The sequence below is a fragment of the Coptis chinensis genome, unplaced genomic scaffold, assembly GCF_015680905.1.
Source record: "Coptis chinensis isolate HL-2020 unplaced genomic scaffold, ASM1568090v1 utg2528_pilon_pilon, whole genome shotgun sequence".
In the NCBI taxonomy this organism is placed as follows: domain Eukaryota; kingdom Viridiplantae; phylum Streptophyta; class Magnoliopsida; order Ranunculales; family Ranunculaceae; genus Coptis; species Coptis chinensis.
The window spans coordinates 108,938-120,823 of NW_028238130.1; the positions used below are offsets into that span (position 1 = coordinate 108,938).

The window sequence follows — 11,886 nt, forward strand, 5'->3', positions numbered from 1 at the left end:
ACAATTTATAAGCCCGTATGAATTGTTGACTTTTGATTGATTTTGGATAGATTATGATTGATCATCTTAACAAAAACACAAACTCAATCAACATCTTAGAATTCGTTCCAACTAAACTTTCTAAAAACGATTTCTACTTTGGAAACAATTGTTCAAACCAATTGTTTTTATTATATAGATATATCTCAATTGGTTGGTATACCATAATGGTGGACATTTAAATTGGACCAACATTTTTTCATCAATGAAATACCCTCGATAAAAATATTAAAATCAATTATTCAATGCCTTTAAAAAGACTACTTCGTCATTTCAAAATTTACTATCTATCTATTCCCTTAAGATTACATAGTAACTTAAGGACGTGTATGTAAATTCAGGTCGGAAATCAACTCCACGCCACTATTCAATTGTTCGAGACTTACCCTTCATTAGTTGCCAAATAATTACCTTTTATTTCGAAATTAAATGGAAGAAACTAGCCGTCTCTTTTCTTCTTCTCTTCTTCTTCTCTCTCCCAAATCTCCCCTAATTTGTTCTCCCTTATAAAAACTTAAATTGAAAGCCACAAAAAAAAAAAAAACAAACATACCTGATTGTCTCTCTACTCCCGATTATTATTAGAAGTCAAACGAACAAAAAAAATCTCGGTTTCAAAAGGAAATATATTTGTCCTCTATTTGATTACTTGATTTCGATATTGATTTAAAGCCCTTACGCATCTCTTCGTCCTCTTGGTTCATGTTTTTTTTCCCCATCTAAGACTGTATTGTTTTATCAATTTTACAGGTAACATTCACTACTAAGTCTTTCTTTTGGAATAAGAAATAAACTAAAACTGTTGCTGCCATTTCTGATTCTGCAAGGCCAAGTGAGTATAAATATATATATTTCTGTATGATCTATGTGTTTTGGTAAACTAATATGTTTTGTTTTTTTTTTTTTTTTCCTTCAGCTAAGTTGCAAGAATTGAATGTGTATGAGATCAATGAAAGAAGCTGAGGAGTTGAGTAAACTAATATTTATCTCACTTTTCCTTTTTGTTATTCTTTCAAAATTTTCATTTACAAATGTTCATTCTCTCAGGTTAAAAATGAAGAAAAGGTGAAAAGAATGCTAGGCCCGGATGTTGACATGGTAACTTATTTTCTCTCAACTAATGAATGTGAAGGATTTTAGGTTTTCCATTTTTTTTTTTAAAAAAACAAAATAATTTTGTGCAAAAAATGATAATTTGGTATCCTATTCTTTTAGATTGTTGGAGACATTACCAAGGAGAGTACTCTAATTCCTGAGTACTTCAAAGGAGTGAAGAAAGTTATCAATGCAGTATCTGACATTGTTGGCCCTAAGGAAGGAGACACTCCTGATAGGCAAAAATACAGCCAAGTAGGATCTTGATCCCTAATTAGTTGATTAAATTTATTACTTCTAGATGACAGCTGAGTGAGTGTAGCATATTGAACTTCATTGTTTGTTATTTTCTTAATCTTAAAGCTTGAATGCACATTTAGAAGTGTGTAAACGTTTTTTTGTATATTAACATTTGGATTTCCTTATGTTTATAGGGAATCAAGTTTTTCGAACTAGAGGTGTGTATATGACTGTCTCTATTGTGTCAGGAGTCAGATTCATTCTCTTATAAAATTTTGAATTCCGGATCTTATTTTTTTATATTGTGATATGTCTATACATGTGATTATTGACTAACCTTTAATATTCCTGTGATTGTTGTGTAGATAAAAGATGATTCACCTGAAATGGTGGAGTATATCGGGATGCATGCAGAATGTAATTAATGCTGTGAAGAAAAGCGTTGGCCTTCAAAATGGGAAGTTGCTATTTGGATTTCAAGGTACAGCTTTGGTTGGCGTCAGGAAAACGTAGTTAACTTCCAACAGTTGATTGAAGGTGTCTCATACTTATGTTGATCAGAACATTTGTTAGATGGAAATTCTATTCCTAAGGACATTTTTATTCACCCTTATGTCAATAACATAGTGAGTTTCCACTGCAGATAATTTATCCGCAGATTTACCTTGGGGTGCTTTAGATGATGTTGCCATGGGAGGAATTAGTGAAAGTACTTTTCAAGTTGATCCAACAGGCAGTGAGAGTGGTGGACCCACTGGGCTCTTTAAAGGTTAATACCTTTCAATTACTTCCAAGAATATATGATTAATGTGTATTATTGCTCTGAGGACTTTTAGGTCGTATATTGGTTAATTTCGTTTCTTAAAAACTTTGTTTCTGATATCCTTCAGGTGTTGTCTCCACTGCAAACAATGGTGGTTTTACTAGCATTAGAACCAAGGTATGCCTGGGAAGTGTTTGGATTTTTGTTGCAGTGCTGTCCAATTTTCTGAATGTTTTCTTAGTTGGGTCATGAAATTGGTACTGTTGAAATTGCACATGGTGCTCCAGAGTCATTTTAATGAGAAGCGATGTTCACATATAAAGTGTTTCCTATCCTACTTTCTTAAAACTTGAATCTTCCATTTCAATACCTATTAATGTTTTTCACTTGTATGACTTTTCAGCTTGATACAATTTAGTTGTTAAAAATGACTGAACCAAGTGTCTGTGCTTAAATTTATTTGCTCCTGTTACGTATAAATCCCAGGATGTCCTTGCAGATGTGTATCCAAGGTTTCTCTGGGAAACTACTACCATCTTTAACTGAATTACAATTTTACAACCCAGACATAGCCAGACTTCAACAACTGAAACCCATATTACTCCTGGCCAAAGTTTAGATGGTGTTTATTTACTTGCCTAAGCCAAAACCCCAGTTAAATGTTGAGAACTAGGTAATCTTTGGCTTGAGGCTACCATCCCATCATATTTTGAGTCTTATAAGTTAGACCTGGTATCACTTGGAAAACGTTTTCTAAAGAAAGATAATGATGAGTCAACCGTGTACTGGTGCAACACACAACCTCCATTACCTGATTAATCTGTCCTCTGCTACATCCTGTATTTGTTTGGATGGGTTTCCTATCCAAAGGGTTTTTCTCATTCTCACTGTCTCCTGATGATCAAAAGGCTAGACAAAGATAGAAAAAGTCCTACTTGGGAAAGAAGCTGCAAGTGTAAGCCTTTTCACTTCAAATATATTCATGCCATATTGACATGTAATGAAAGATAATGATGCTTTATATTGCAGACCTCAGTTGACAATAGCGACTGCAATGGTGTTATGCCATCGGTTTTACTTGCGCCAGTCTCATGCTAAAAGTGATTAGCGGGTATACATCTTGCACCTTCTAGACTTGCACTTTCTTTTTAACATTATCGCATTACTTTGAATTTGTTTTCTGTTTGTGTGACTGTTCTATTGCGATCTGAAGCCAAGTTATATCCGTCAAGGCGTAAACATAGTTAACTCTTTGATTGTACTCATTGTCTTTTATAACATTTTCCCTTGTAAATTAGCTTCCTCTGAGATCCTTGCATGATGACGAAGAGAATATGGATTTTACTTATAAAACACATATTTTGAAATATTCATTTAAATTGAAATATTTGCCTCAGTGATTATGCATGAAGACTCTGTAGCTTCGAAAACATGGGCTTACTGGGGTTATGTAGAAGGACACATTAGCCTAAATGTTACTTTTGTTACTGAAATTTTCATTATATCACACAGACAAGTGGAAGTTCGAAAAACTTATGGCAACATGAAACACATGGATAGTAATTGACATGTACGGGATGCGGCGTTCTCCATTATTGTATTTGGGGTGAACTTCAAGGAAAGTATTTGAACTTATGTTGACATACCATCACAATTCACAAGTTGAAATGTTGAATATTGCATCCTGTACATGTTTCTAAATGAAGGTACTCCACTTGGATTGGTTTCCTAATGCCAAAACTCGAAATTTCACTACTTAAAATCAGTAGTGTAGGTTAATTGGGTGCATCGTGCACAACCCATAGGTGCTCCTAAACTTTTTGTATGTGAACCTAAAAGAAAGGACAAATTCAACTTCTTGTTGCAATGTATATCAGTATACTGTTACTACACAGGAGGTGGATATGAACCAGAGATTGCCACAAAATTGCCTAAAGAGATGTTTAAGAAACCGAGACTGAAGAATTACTCCACTGGAATGAACGAGTCTGGGGGAAAGAAGTTGTACAGTCCCACTTTTGCAAAGAGAAAGACAGATAACAAGCCAAGCAACTCTCAAGTGAAGAGTTACTCTGCTGAACTGAACAAGCCCAAGGAAACGAAGCTGTATAGTCCCACTTTTGCAAAGAGAAAGAGTTTTAATAGTCCAACCATCACCCAAGGTAATCAAGCTTGGTCACGGTTTTAATCTTCAGTCTTTTGTGCTTGCCATATGATATATTTTCTTGTAGAGTTATTTCCCTTCCCTTTTATGTGCTGAATAGCTATTTTTTCATGATTTCAAAGTGAAGTTTGAGTTGTGTATATTAGATTCAGTGTTTGATAGGTTTCTGGTTGTGCATTGGCTTAGACCATGGAGGTGGAATCCATCAAAACATAGTAACTAATTGTGTAGTTGTTTTACCCTTGTAGTGGGCCTTCTACCATTCTACCAAGACATGACAAAAACCCTTTTGTTTCCAACACAAGTAACCCAGATTTGAATCTTTCTCAAGTCTTAACAAAGCAAGACCAAAATTTGAATTGCATTTGTCAGTTGCACTTCTTCTTTTTGCTTCAAGCTAAGCAATGTAATCACATATTCTGACCATTGTAACAAGTCTAAAGTCAGCATGGCCTACATAAAAGATTGGGATGGAATTTGATATGTATAGTTTTACTAAAAATCACTTAGTCAAATATAAGAAGCTATGCAGGCACCTTTTGTTTTGGTTATTAAATTGAATTAAGTAAACTGCAGCATATTACTCATGCTGTAAGTTTGAAATTTGCAGAGCAAAGGGAACAAAGGGAATCTCAGCCAACTATGGCACAAGGACCTTCAAGTGGAGTGATTACTTGGCAGAAGATGAAGATTATTTGTTGTTTTGGAACAACTGGAAGTTTGGATGATGCTCAGGCTCCGTTCAACCATAACATATTCGAGACCAATTTCAATGATCAAAGAGTAGAAGATGAAGTCCACCCTGACTTTCATTGATAAGTTCCCATGTTGATATGTTAGTGTTCAGTGCTGATTCAGGTTTATGATTTTTGTCATTACAAGTGCTTGTGTTTGTAACTTTGACCAAATTACATTCTAGAACTCTCAAAAGAACCATGGGGTAAAAAGCAGGAGCTCTGGATAAATAAAACTTTGCTTACCAATTTTATGATGTAGTTTCTTGAAATTTTAATCTCTATATGGAATTTTGGCTAGAAAAAATAAATAATAAGGCACTGTGAAAGTTATAATAGTTTTGAATTTTGAAAACTTTGATGGTGAAATGGTTGATATGCAATGCTCAAAAATCAAAATCATTCTTTTGACATATGTAAATACTCAAAATTCATTCTACATTTTTATTTTCCATCCACGTGCGAGCACGTGCATTTTAGCTAGTTTAACTAGTTGTGCTATACAACAAAATATATAGTCACATTCAACTCATTGTGCAAAAAGAAGAGAACATGTGAAAGACTCCATCACTTTTCAACAACTTCTCTCAAACTCCAATAAATAGACGAAAACTAAGATGGCCATTATTTAGAGTAAATACTACAATGAAGATAAACTAGAATTAGTTATTTACTTCAGTCCATGCCAGCTTAGCAAAAAACAGTTACAATAGAAGCTTCTACTCTACAAACTTGTAACTAACATATCTTGTTCTTGATTCTTGTTCTTTTATATTACTCAAAATTGATTCTCTCATTACATACTTAATACAATGACTTCATCATCAACTAACATGAACTCAATCAACATCTCTCAATTCGTTCCTGTTAAACTTTCTAAAGATAATTTTCTACTTTGGAAACAATTGTTCAAACCAATCCTCAAAAGTAACAATCTGGTTGGCTTTGTTAATGATTCATGTAAATGTCTACCCCAATTTCTCATCAATGATGAAGGTCAAGAAACAGAAAATCCAGAGTATTTACAATGGGTTAAACAAGATCAAACCTTGCTAATATGGATGAATGCTACTAGCTATCTCGGAATCTATTCTCCCTTATGTGATAGGTATTGATTCAGCTGCTGAGTTATGGAGTGTACTTGAAAAGCGTTTTGCGTTAGCAACTCGTGCTCATGTTCATCAACTTAAAGATCAACTACAAGGGATCAAAAAGGGAAATGGTTATATGCATGACTATTTACAGAAGATCAAATCAATAAGTGATGGTTTAGCTGCTGCAAATATCATAGTAACTGATGGTGATATGGTTTAGCATGTTCTAAGAGGTCTTCCAAGTGAATATGATCCAGTTGCAACATCTCTTCGAGTTAGAACTGAAGAAGCAAGCGTTGATGAGTTGTATGGTTTACTCTTAAGTGAAGAAATTAACATTCTGGAAAGATAGAAAATTGCTCATGAAGTTTCTACTCAAGCCTTTGCTACTACAAGGAATGCTGGCAGTTTTGAATCCTCTTCAAACTTTTATCCAGGTGGCTCAAGTAATTATAGAGGAAGAGGAAGATTCAGAGGCCGTGGTGGTTTTAACAGAGGAGTAGGAAATTTTCAAAGCAATCAGAACACACAGAAGACTTGTAATCCTGCTGTTAATCCAAATGGCAGAACTGAATGTCAAATATGTGGCAAGCTTGGTCACTCAGCAATCGACTGCTATACTCGTATGAATCATTCCTATATTGGACGTCAACCACCAGCAAAACTTCAAGCAATGGCAGCACAGAAAGCTTCAAGTTCAACTGGAAACTCAAATACACAAGACTATTTTCCTAACACACAATATAACTCACCTGCTTCCTACTACACATCAGATTATGCTCTTTCATCTGAATCTCAGTGGATTACTGATACTGGAGCCACAAATCACATCACTGCAGACTTAAACAATCTCACTCTTCATCATCCTTACTCTGGAAATGATAAAGTTCTAGTTGGTGATGGCCAAGGACTTCACATTGCAAATATAGGTTCAACTACTTTAGATACTCCTACATCTAAATTTCATTTGAATGATATACTTCATGTTCCAGAAATCTCTCAAAATTTGCTCTGTTCAAAAGTTTATTAAAGATAATAACTGTTCTATGATTTCCTGTCCAAATCATTTTGTGGCAAAGGACAATGTCATGGGCAAGACTATTTTACAAGGGAGAACTAAGAATGGACTATATCCAATAAAGTTCAACTCTTCAACCATTTCATCTGTTCCAAAAGCTTCTACTTGCTTCAATGTTTCTTCTGGTCAAGTTTCATTTCCTTCTCTTGCTTTCTCTGGAACAAAGACAAATGCCAACACATGGCATCAAAGGCTTGGACACCCTTCTCTTTCCACATTGTATAAAATTATGTCTGCAAATAAAATATTGTTAAGTGGTCATTGTGGTTCTGTGTCTTTTCTGTAATGCTTGTAAGCAAAGAAAAAAGAACTATGTTACCTTTTACATCATCAAGTACTTGTACTACAAGACCTTTACAGTTAATACATAGTGATGTTTGGGGCTCTTCTGCTATTCCATCTTTTATATGGCTTTCTTTACTATGTTTCCTTTATTGATGATTGGTCCAAGTTCACATGGATTTTTCCATTACATAAGAATTTGAAGTCTTTTTCAGTTTTAAAACTTTCAAGTCAAATATAGAAAATCAGTTGAACACAAAGATTAAAGTATTTAGATGTGATGAAGGAGGAGAATACAAAAGTGTAGTTTTCAAATCATTTCTTCAAGAAAATGGCATTTCACTTCAATATTCATGCCCTCACACTCCACAACAAAACGACATTGCTGAGAGGAAACACAGGCATTTACTAGAACTAGCAAGAACTATGATTGCTCATAGCAATGTACCTCCTAAATACTGGGTGGAAATCTTCACGACTGCAATTTTTCTGATAAATAGATTGCCACCTTCAGTTTCCTCTATTTCACACTATAATCCTCAGACCCGCAATGGATATAGAAGCATGGCTGAGTACTAAATATCTTCACTACAAAACTTGATTTTACACTGAATTGAAATGTCTACAACATCATATTAGTACATAGTTTACATAATTTAACGAATTGGCATTATTTCTTTCCTTTCCTTACGAAACACGGTTGAGGCTGATTGCGAGACATGCTGGTGAAGTCCAACATTGCATGTCCTGAAGTGCCTTAAGTATACAGCACAAAAGTCATCCTCCTCGCCTACAAGAAATTTCTCTGTACATTCCCTCCTGAGAATCGTGAAGATAATCCTTTGACCATATTCTCTGAATCAAGATTGACGTTCTGTCGTCCTGCTGTCAGATCCTTTTCACGATCCCAAGGCTTCCAAGGGTGTTTCCCTACCCATTCTTCCTCCTTTTGCTCTTTTAAGTATTTTTCCTTCGTTTTCTCTTGTTTGGACTTTCTTTTTCGGTGGTTAGCTGACTCTTCTTGGTGCTTCTCCACCAATGATTTAGAACGTTTGGTGATATTGTATTTGTCCACCAAATCTGCATCAGAACTAGTTCTTTTCTTTTCCTCATTGGAAGCAAGTGCTGCTTGGCTTCATTGTAAGCCTCTAAATAGCTGCAATACAGAAATAGATGTATTTTACTAACAACTTTCAGAACATGTTAAAGTAAAGAACCACAGGATATTAACACAATCAGCACCAAGAAATGTACTTACTTCATTTTGCTTTCTGGGTTTTGTCCTCTGGAGTATCTGTCCAAACACTAGTATCGCCTCGACCTTCTTTATTAGTCCGACTAAAAGATGTAGCAGAATGCACAGTAACACCTGGCTGAGAAACGAATGGAAACATTTAAAAGCAAACAAATATTCAGTTGCCAATATGTCTGGACTAAGACAGAGGTTATACCATAAAGAACTAACTGAAGATTTACAATCAGAACAAAATTGAATTTGATTACAGACTTTTCTTTCAGGAGGAAGTGTTGTCATCCATTTGTCTCTCTTTGGAGGCATTTTTGTTTCAGCAAGAAGCTCATCATCACCTTCCATTGATATACCTAGCAATTGAACACATACCCACATGTCAACAATAGGGTCTTTCAGACAGTAACTGGTAGTCTAATACGGATCTATACAGCTATGTGCCATGAGTGACAAACTCGGTAAAATACTGAACTCTGTAATGCAACAGAAGCAAATACACCGTCTGCACAAAATATTGGCGAAAAAGTACAAAGAAATAAAATAGTTCTGAAGAGAAAACATGTTGCAGTGCGAGGAAAAATTTCTGGAGGACTAAAAGCTGCAATTGTGAAAGCTTACACACAATCCTTCATTTCATTTACTGAAGGTCTAAAGCCATTGTTTTTGATACATCAAGTTTCTATATGCCTTTATCCAGATCCCTATATGCCTGTGTCTAGCTATTCTAAATGACCCACTGGAGATGCTCCTAGTAGTCTATGTGAGCACATGTGATCTCCATAGGGTTTCCCTTAATAATCTAGACTAGTACTACGCTATCCTAAATGCAGTTGTCCCAAATATGAACCTCTAAACACCCCCTCCTTTCTATACCAAGCCTTTGGCATGTTTACGTATTGTCCAATATTGCAATGAACGAGGCTGATCTACCTTCTGTTTGGTAACTTCCTCGAAATAGTTGGTCAGCTCTATTTTAAGAACTCAACACTGGATCTATTCGCAACAACTACCTTGATCTCCATAAGAACTAAAAAACCAAGATCCAAAAGCAGTTTGTCCAACAACAGTTTTTTTTCCTATTATCATTTTTTTGTTTTTGATAGTTAGAACTTTATTCACTTATCCACTTAAAACCTCATTTCCCGGTGAAGGTGGTAATCGAACCTAAGACCTTGGGCACAACCTCCCCAAGTCTTAACCAGCACGCCACTTGACACCCCCACTTGACACCTTCCTATCATCAATAAAAGTTAATATATTGATGTATCTTTGGAAGATCAATAGCCAAATGCTATTTTTCAAGGACCAGAACCCCCAACCGCAGTACACCCACACGAGAAATACTTAAATGAAAAAAGCCAAAACAGAAAAAAGAAACAAACGGGCTAAAACCACCACCAATGTGGTAAAATCAGCACTGCAGCTAGCAAGTCAGATCACCCCCCACCCCACTTCCATGCTGCCTCTCCATTACATAATCAGGTCCCCGATCCACTCCCCTCCTCTTCTCCATCATACTGAATAACCTTCATGTTTAGCAAAGCTTTATAAATGTTAGATCATCCACAAACCCCATCGCTTTCTCTGCCGCAAAAGCATGCAGCTTTAGTTCCCGAGAAAACAGGAAGAATATGAGCAGAAAATCCACAACCTACGTCCAGCCATTCAACTATGAAGAGATAGAACAATGTATAGCCTTTTTTTCAAAAACTAGCTGAAACAGGTGTTTCAACTTCCCATATCTTTTTTCAAGGAAGACCCCTCATTGTTGTCCTCTTCCTAGTTGGTTATGGACATGCCTCCCACATCCACTAAACTACTCCTGATATTGTTCCTTCCTTCTTCCCCCACCTGATCTCAACCAAGTTCTAGATCCAAGTCCAGAAATCCCACAGCCACTATACAAAGCAAGCCAAAATTTTACCCCTATCCTCTCAGGTACACACAAAGCTTTTTGATTTCCTAGCCAAGCCACACCAATTAAGACCAAAAGAGCGTCTTACTGATGGGAATCCTCATATTCCTAGATCTTGTTCTAACGTTTGTAAGCTTAATAAATGAACAAAACTACATTTTTGGTAAAATTATTATGACATACTTTACATGCTGCTCAAACCTTTTGAACCACTTGGTACTCTAAGAAAATTTAGTTAGTTTATTTTGGTCACATCACCTATGTATATAACAAACACAATACACCCTTTCTTATATGTGAGTAGAGTGATCCTGGTGTCTCATATTGTAATTAGAAAACAAAATGGAGGGAGAAGCGTGCTATATAGTAAGTTACAGCTAACCTTACAGCCTTCTCCACTGTGAGGCTTCACGCATCACTTTTAGCTCAGCCTAGAAATCGATCAAACAAAAAATAATTAAACTAAAGAACGGAATAACATAACAATATATACTTTGAAGGGATCTTGCATTTTGATGATAAGGTGCTATAGGCCCTACTTCCATACGCTTTAGTTTAATTTTTTAAAGAATATTTATATAAGTAACACCACTTCCCTCACAGACCATCTAAAGATTTCTCGTTTTGAGATTATATACATGTTATAAGCCCACTAACTGCCCCAACTATGTACTATGGTGGAAAACATAACTTCGAGAAATATTGGAAAAAAAAAATAGAAACCTCTGTAAAGGAAAGACAACTTCCAAGTGAGAAAGTAAAAGAGTAAGTGAATGGCAATTCTTCAGCATATAAAGAAGAACAAGAGAGCCTGCATGAAGAAAAATAACCTTAAATTCCTCTTTATCCTCCTTTAGTCTAATTTTGTCATCCATTGCTTTTTAAGCTGAGACATATAACCAAAAATTGGAATTAACATCGCATCAGGGCAAAACTATACAACATAATACTTCAAGTTTGACCAAAGCCAAAAATATGACTAATAAATTATACTATTTATAATAGTCCTGCAACAGCACTCCTTCATTTTCATATTTGCATTTGAGCACAGAACCCAAATGTCCATTGTTGCAATCATCACGATTACAGAGTAAGAGAAAACCCGCCATACTTAGCAGATACAGATATAGATTAAGTGTACTAAATATCTAAAATAAACTAGAGGACCTCTGATCATGGTCATGGTTAAACAGCATCATCAATTTCTAAAATTGCATTTTCCTAAGGTATGGT

The 11,886-nt window shown here is 35.5% G+C and overlaps 2 protein-coding genes and 1 long non-coding RNA gene across 6 annotated transcripts; 2 read left to right on the forward strand and 1 right to left on the reverse strand.

Annotated features, from left to right (window-relative positions):
* The first annotated feature begins 783 nt into the window (after positions 1 to 783).
* LOC147473479 (uncharacterized) lies at positions 784 to 5,287 on the forward strand. Of its 4 annotated transcripts, XM_086587403.1 has the most exons (11): positions 784 to 871; positions 956 to 1,005; positions 1,087 to 1,137; positions 1,255 to 1,389; positions 1,569 to 1,592; positions 1,740 to 1,855; positions 2,018 to 2,143; positions 2,265 to 2,314; positions 3,167 to 3,248; positions 4,033 to 4,299; positions 4,912 to 5,287. In XM_086587403.1, exons 6-9 carry the CDS (start codon positions 1,747 to 1,749, stop codon positions 3,233 to 3,235), a joined length of 354 nt encoding a protein of 117 aa, XP_086443529.1. In that variant the 5' UTR covers positions 784 to 871; positions 956 to 1,005; positions 1,087 to 1,137; positions 1,255 to 1,389; positions 1,569 to 1,592; positions 1,740 to 1,746; the 3' UTR covers positions 3,236 to 3,248; positions 4,033 to 4,299; positions 4,912 to 5,287. The 4 variants fall into 4 exon arrangements, with proteins under 4 accessions (XP_086443529.1, XP_086443530.1, XP_086443532.1 ...); XM_086587404.1 differs by lacking the exons at positions 4,033 to 4,299; positions 4,912 to 5,287 and having other exon boundaries at positions 2,265 to 3,092; positions 3,167 to 3,504; XM_086587406.1 differs by lacking the exons at positions 3,167 to 3,248; positions 4,033 to 4,299; positions 4,912 to 5,287 and having other exon boundaries at positions 1,740 to 1,911; positions 2,265 to 2,529.
* Positions 5,288 to 5,847: 560 nt separating this feature from the next.
* Positions 5,848 to 7,159, forward strand: LOC147473480 (uncharacterized). The gene is made up of 3 exons (XM_086587389.1): positions 5,848 to 5,995; positions 6,144 to 6,335; positions 6,567 to 7,159. The coding sequence occupies exons 1-3, from the start codon at positions 5,848 to 5,850 to the stop codon at positions 7,157 to 7,159; spliced, it is 933 nt and encodes a 310-aa protein (XP_086443515.1).
* Positions 7,160 to 8,750: 1,591 nt separating this feature from the next.
* On the reverse strand, positions 8,751 to 11,093 carry LOC147473481 (uncharacterized). The gene is made up of 3 exons (XR_015210418.1): positions 11,036 to 11,093; positions 8,997 to 9,091; positions 8,751 to 8,862 (listed from the first exon to the last, which is right to left on the reverse strand). It is a non-coding gene; the product is annotated as an uncharacterized LOC147473481 (long non-coding RNA).
* Positions 11,094 to 11,886: the final 793 nt, after the last annotated feature.

What these genes read in the sequence shown, in the direction of transcription:
- LOC147473479 (XM_086587402.1), top strand. Translation starts at nt 4,077, where the DNA reads ATGTTTAAGAAACCGAGACTGAAGAATTACTCCACTGGAATGAACGAG. An exon ending in TAGTCCAACCATCACCCAAG is followed by an intron (nt 4,300 to 4,911) that starts GTAATCAAGCTT and finishes TGAAATTTGCAG; the next exon opens with AGCAAAGGGAACAAAGGGAA.
- LOC147473480 (XM_086587389.1), top strand. Translation starts at nt 5,848, where the DNA reads ATGACTTCATCATCAACTAACATGAACTCAATCAACATCTCTCAATTC. An exon ending in TGGCTTTGTTAATGATTCAT is followed by an intron (nt 5,996 to 6,143) that starts GTAAATGTCTAC and finishes CTTATGTGATAG; the next exon opens with GTATTGATTCAGCTGCTGAG. An exon ending in AAATATCATAGTAACTGATG is followed by an intron (nt 6,336 to 6,566) that starts GTGATATGGTTT and finishes ACTTTTATCCAG; the next exon opens with GTGGCTCAAGTAATTATAGA.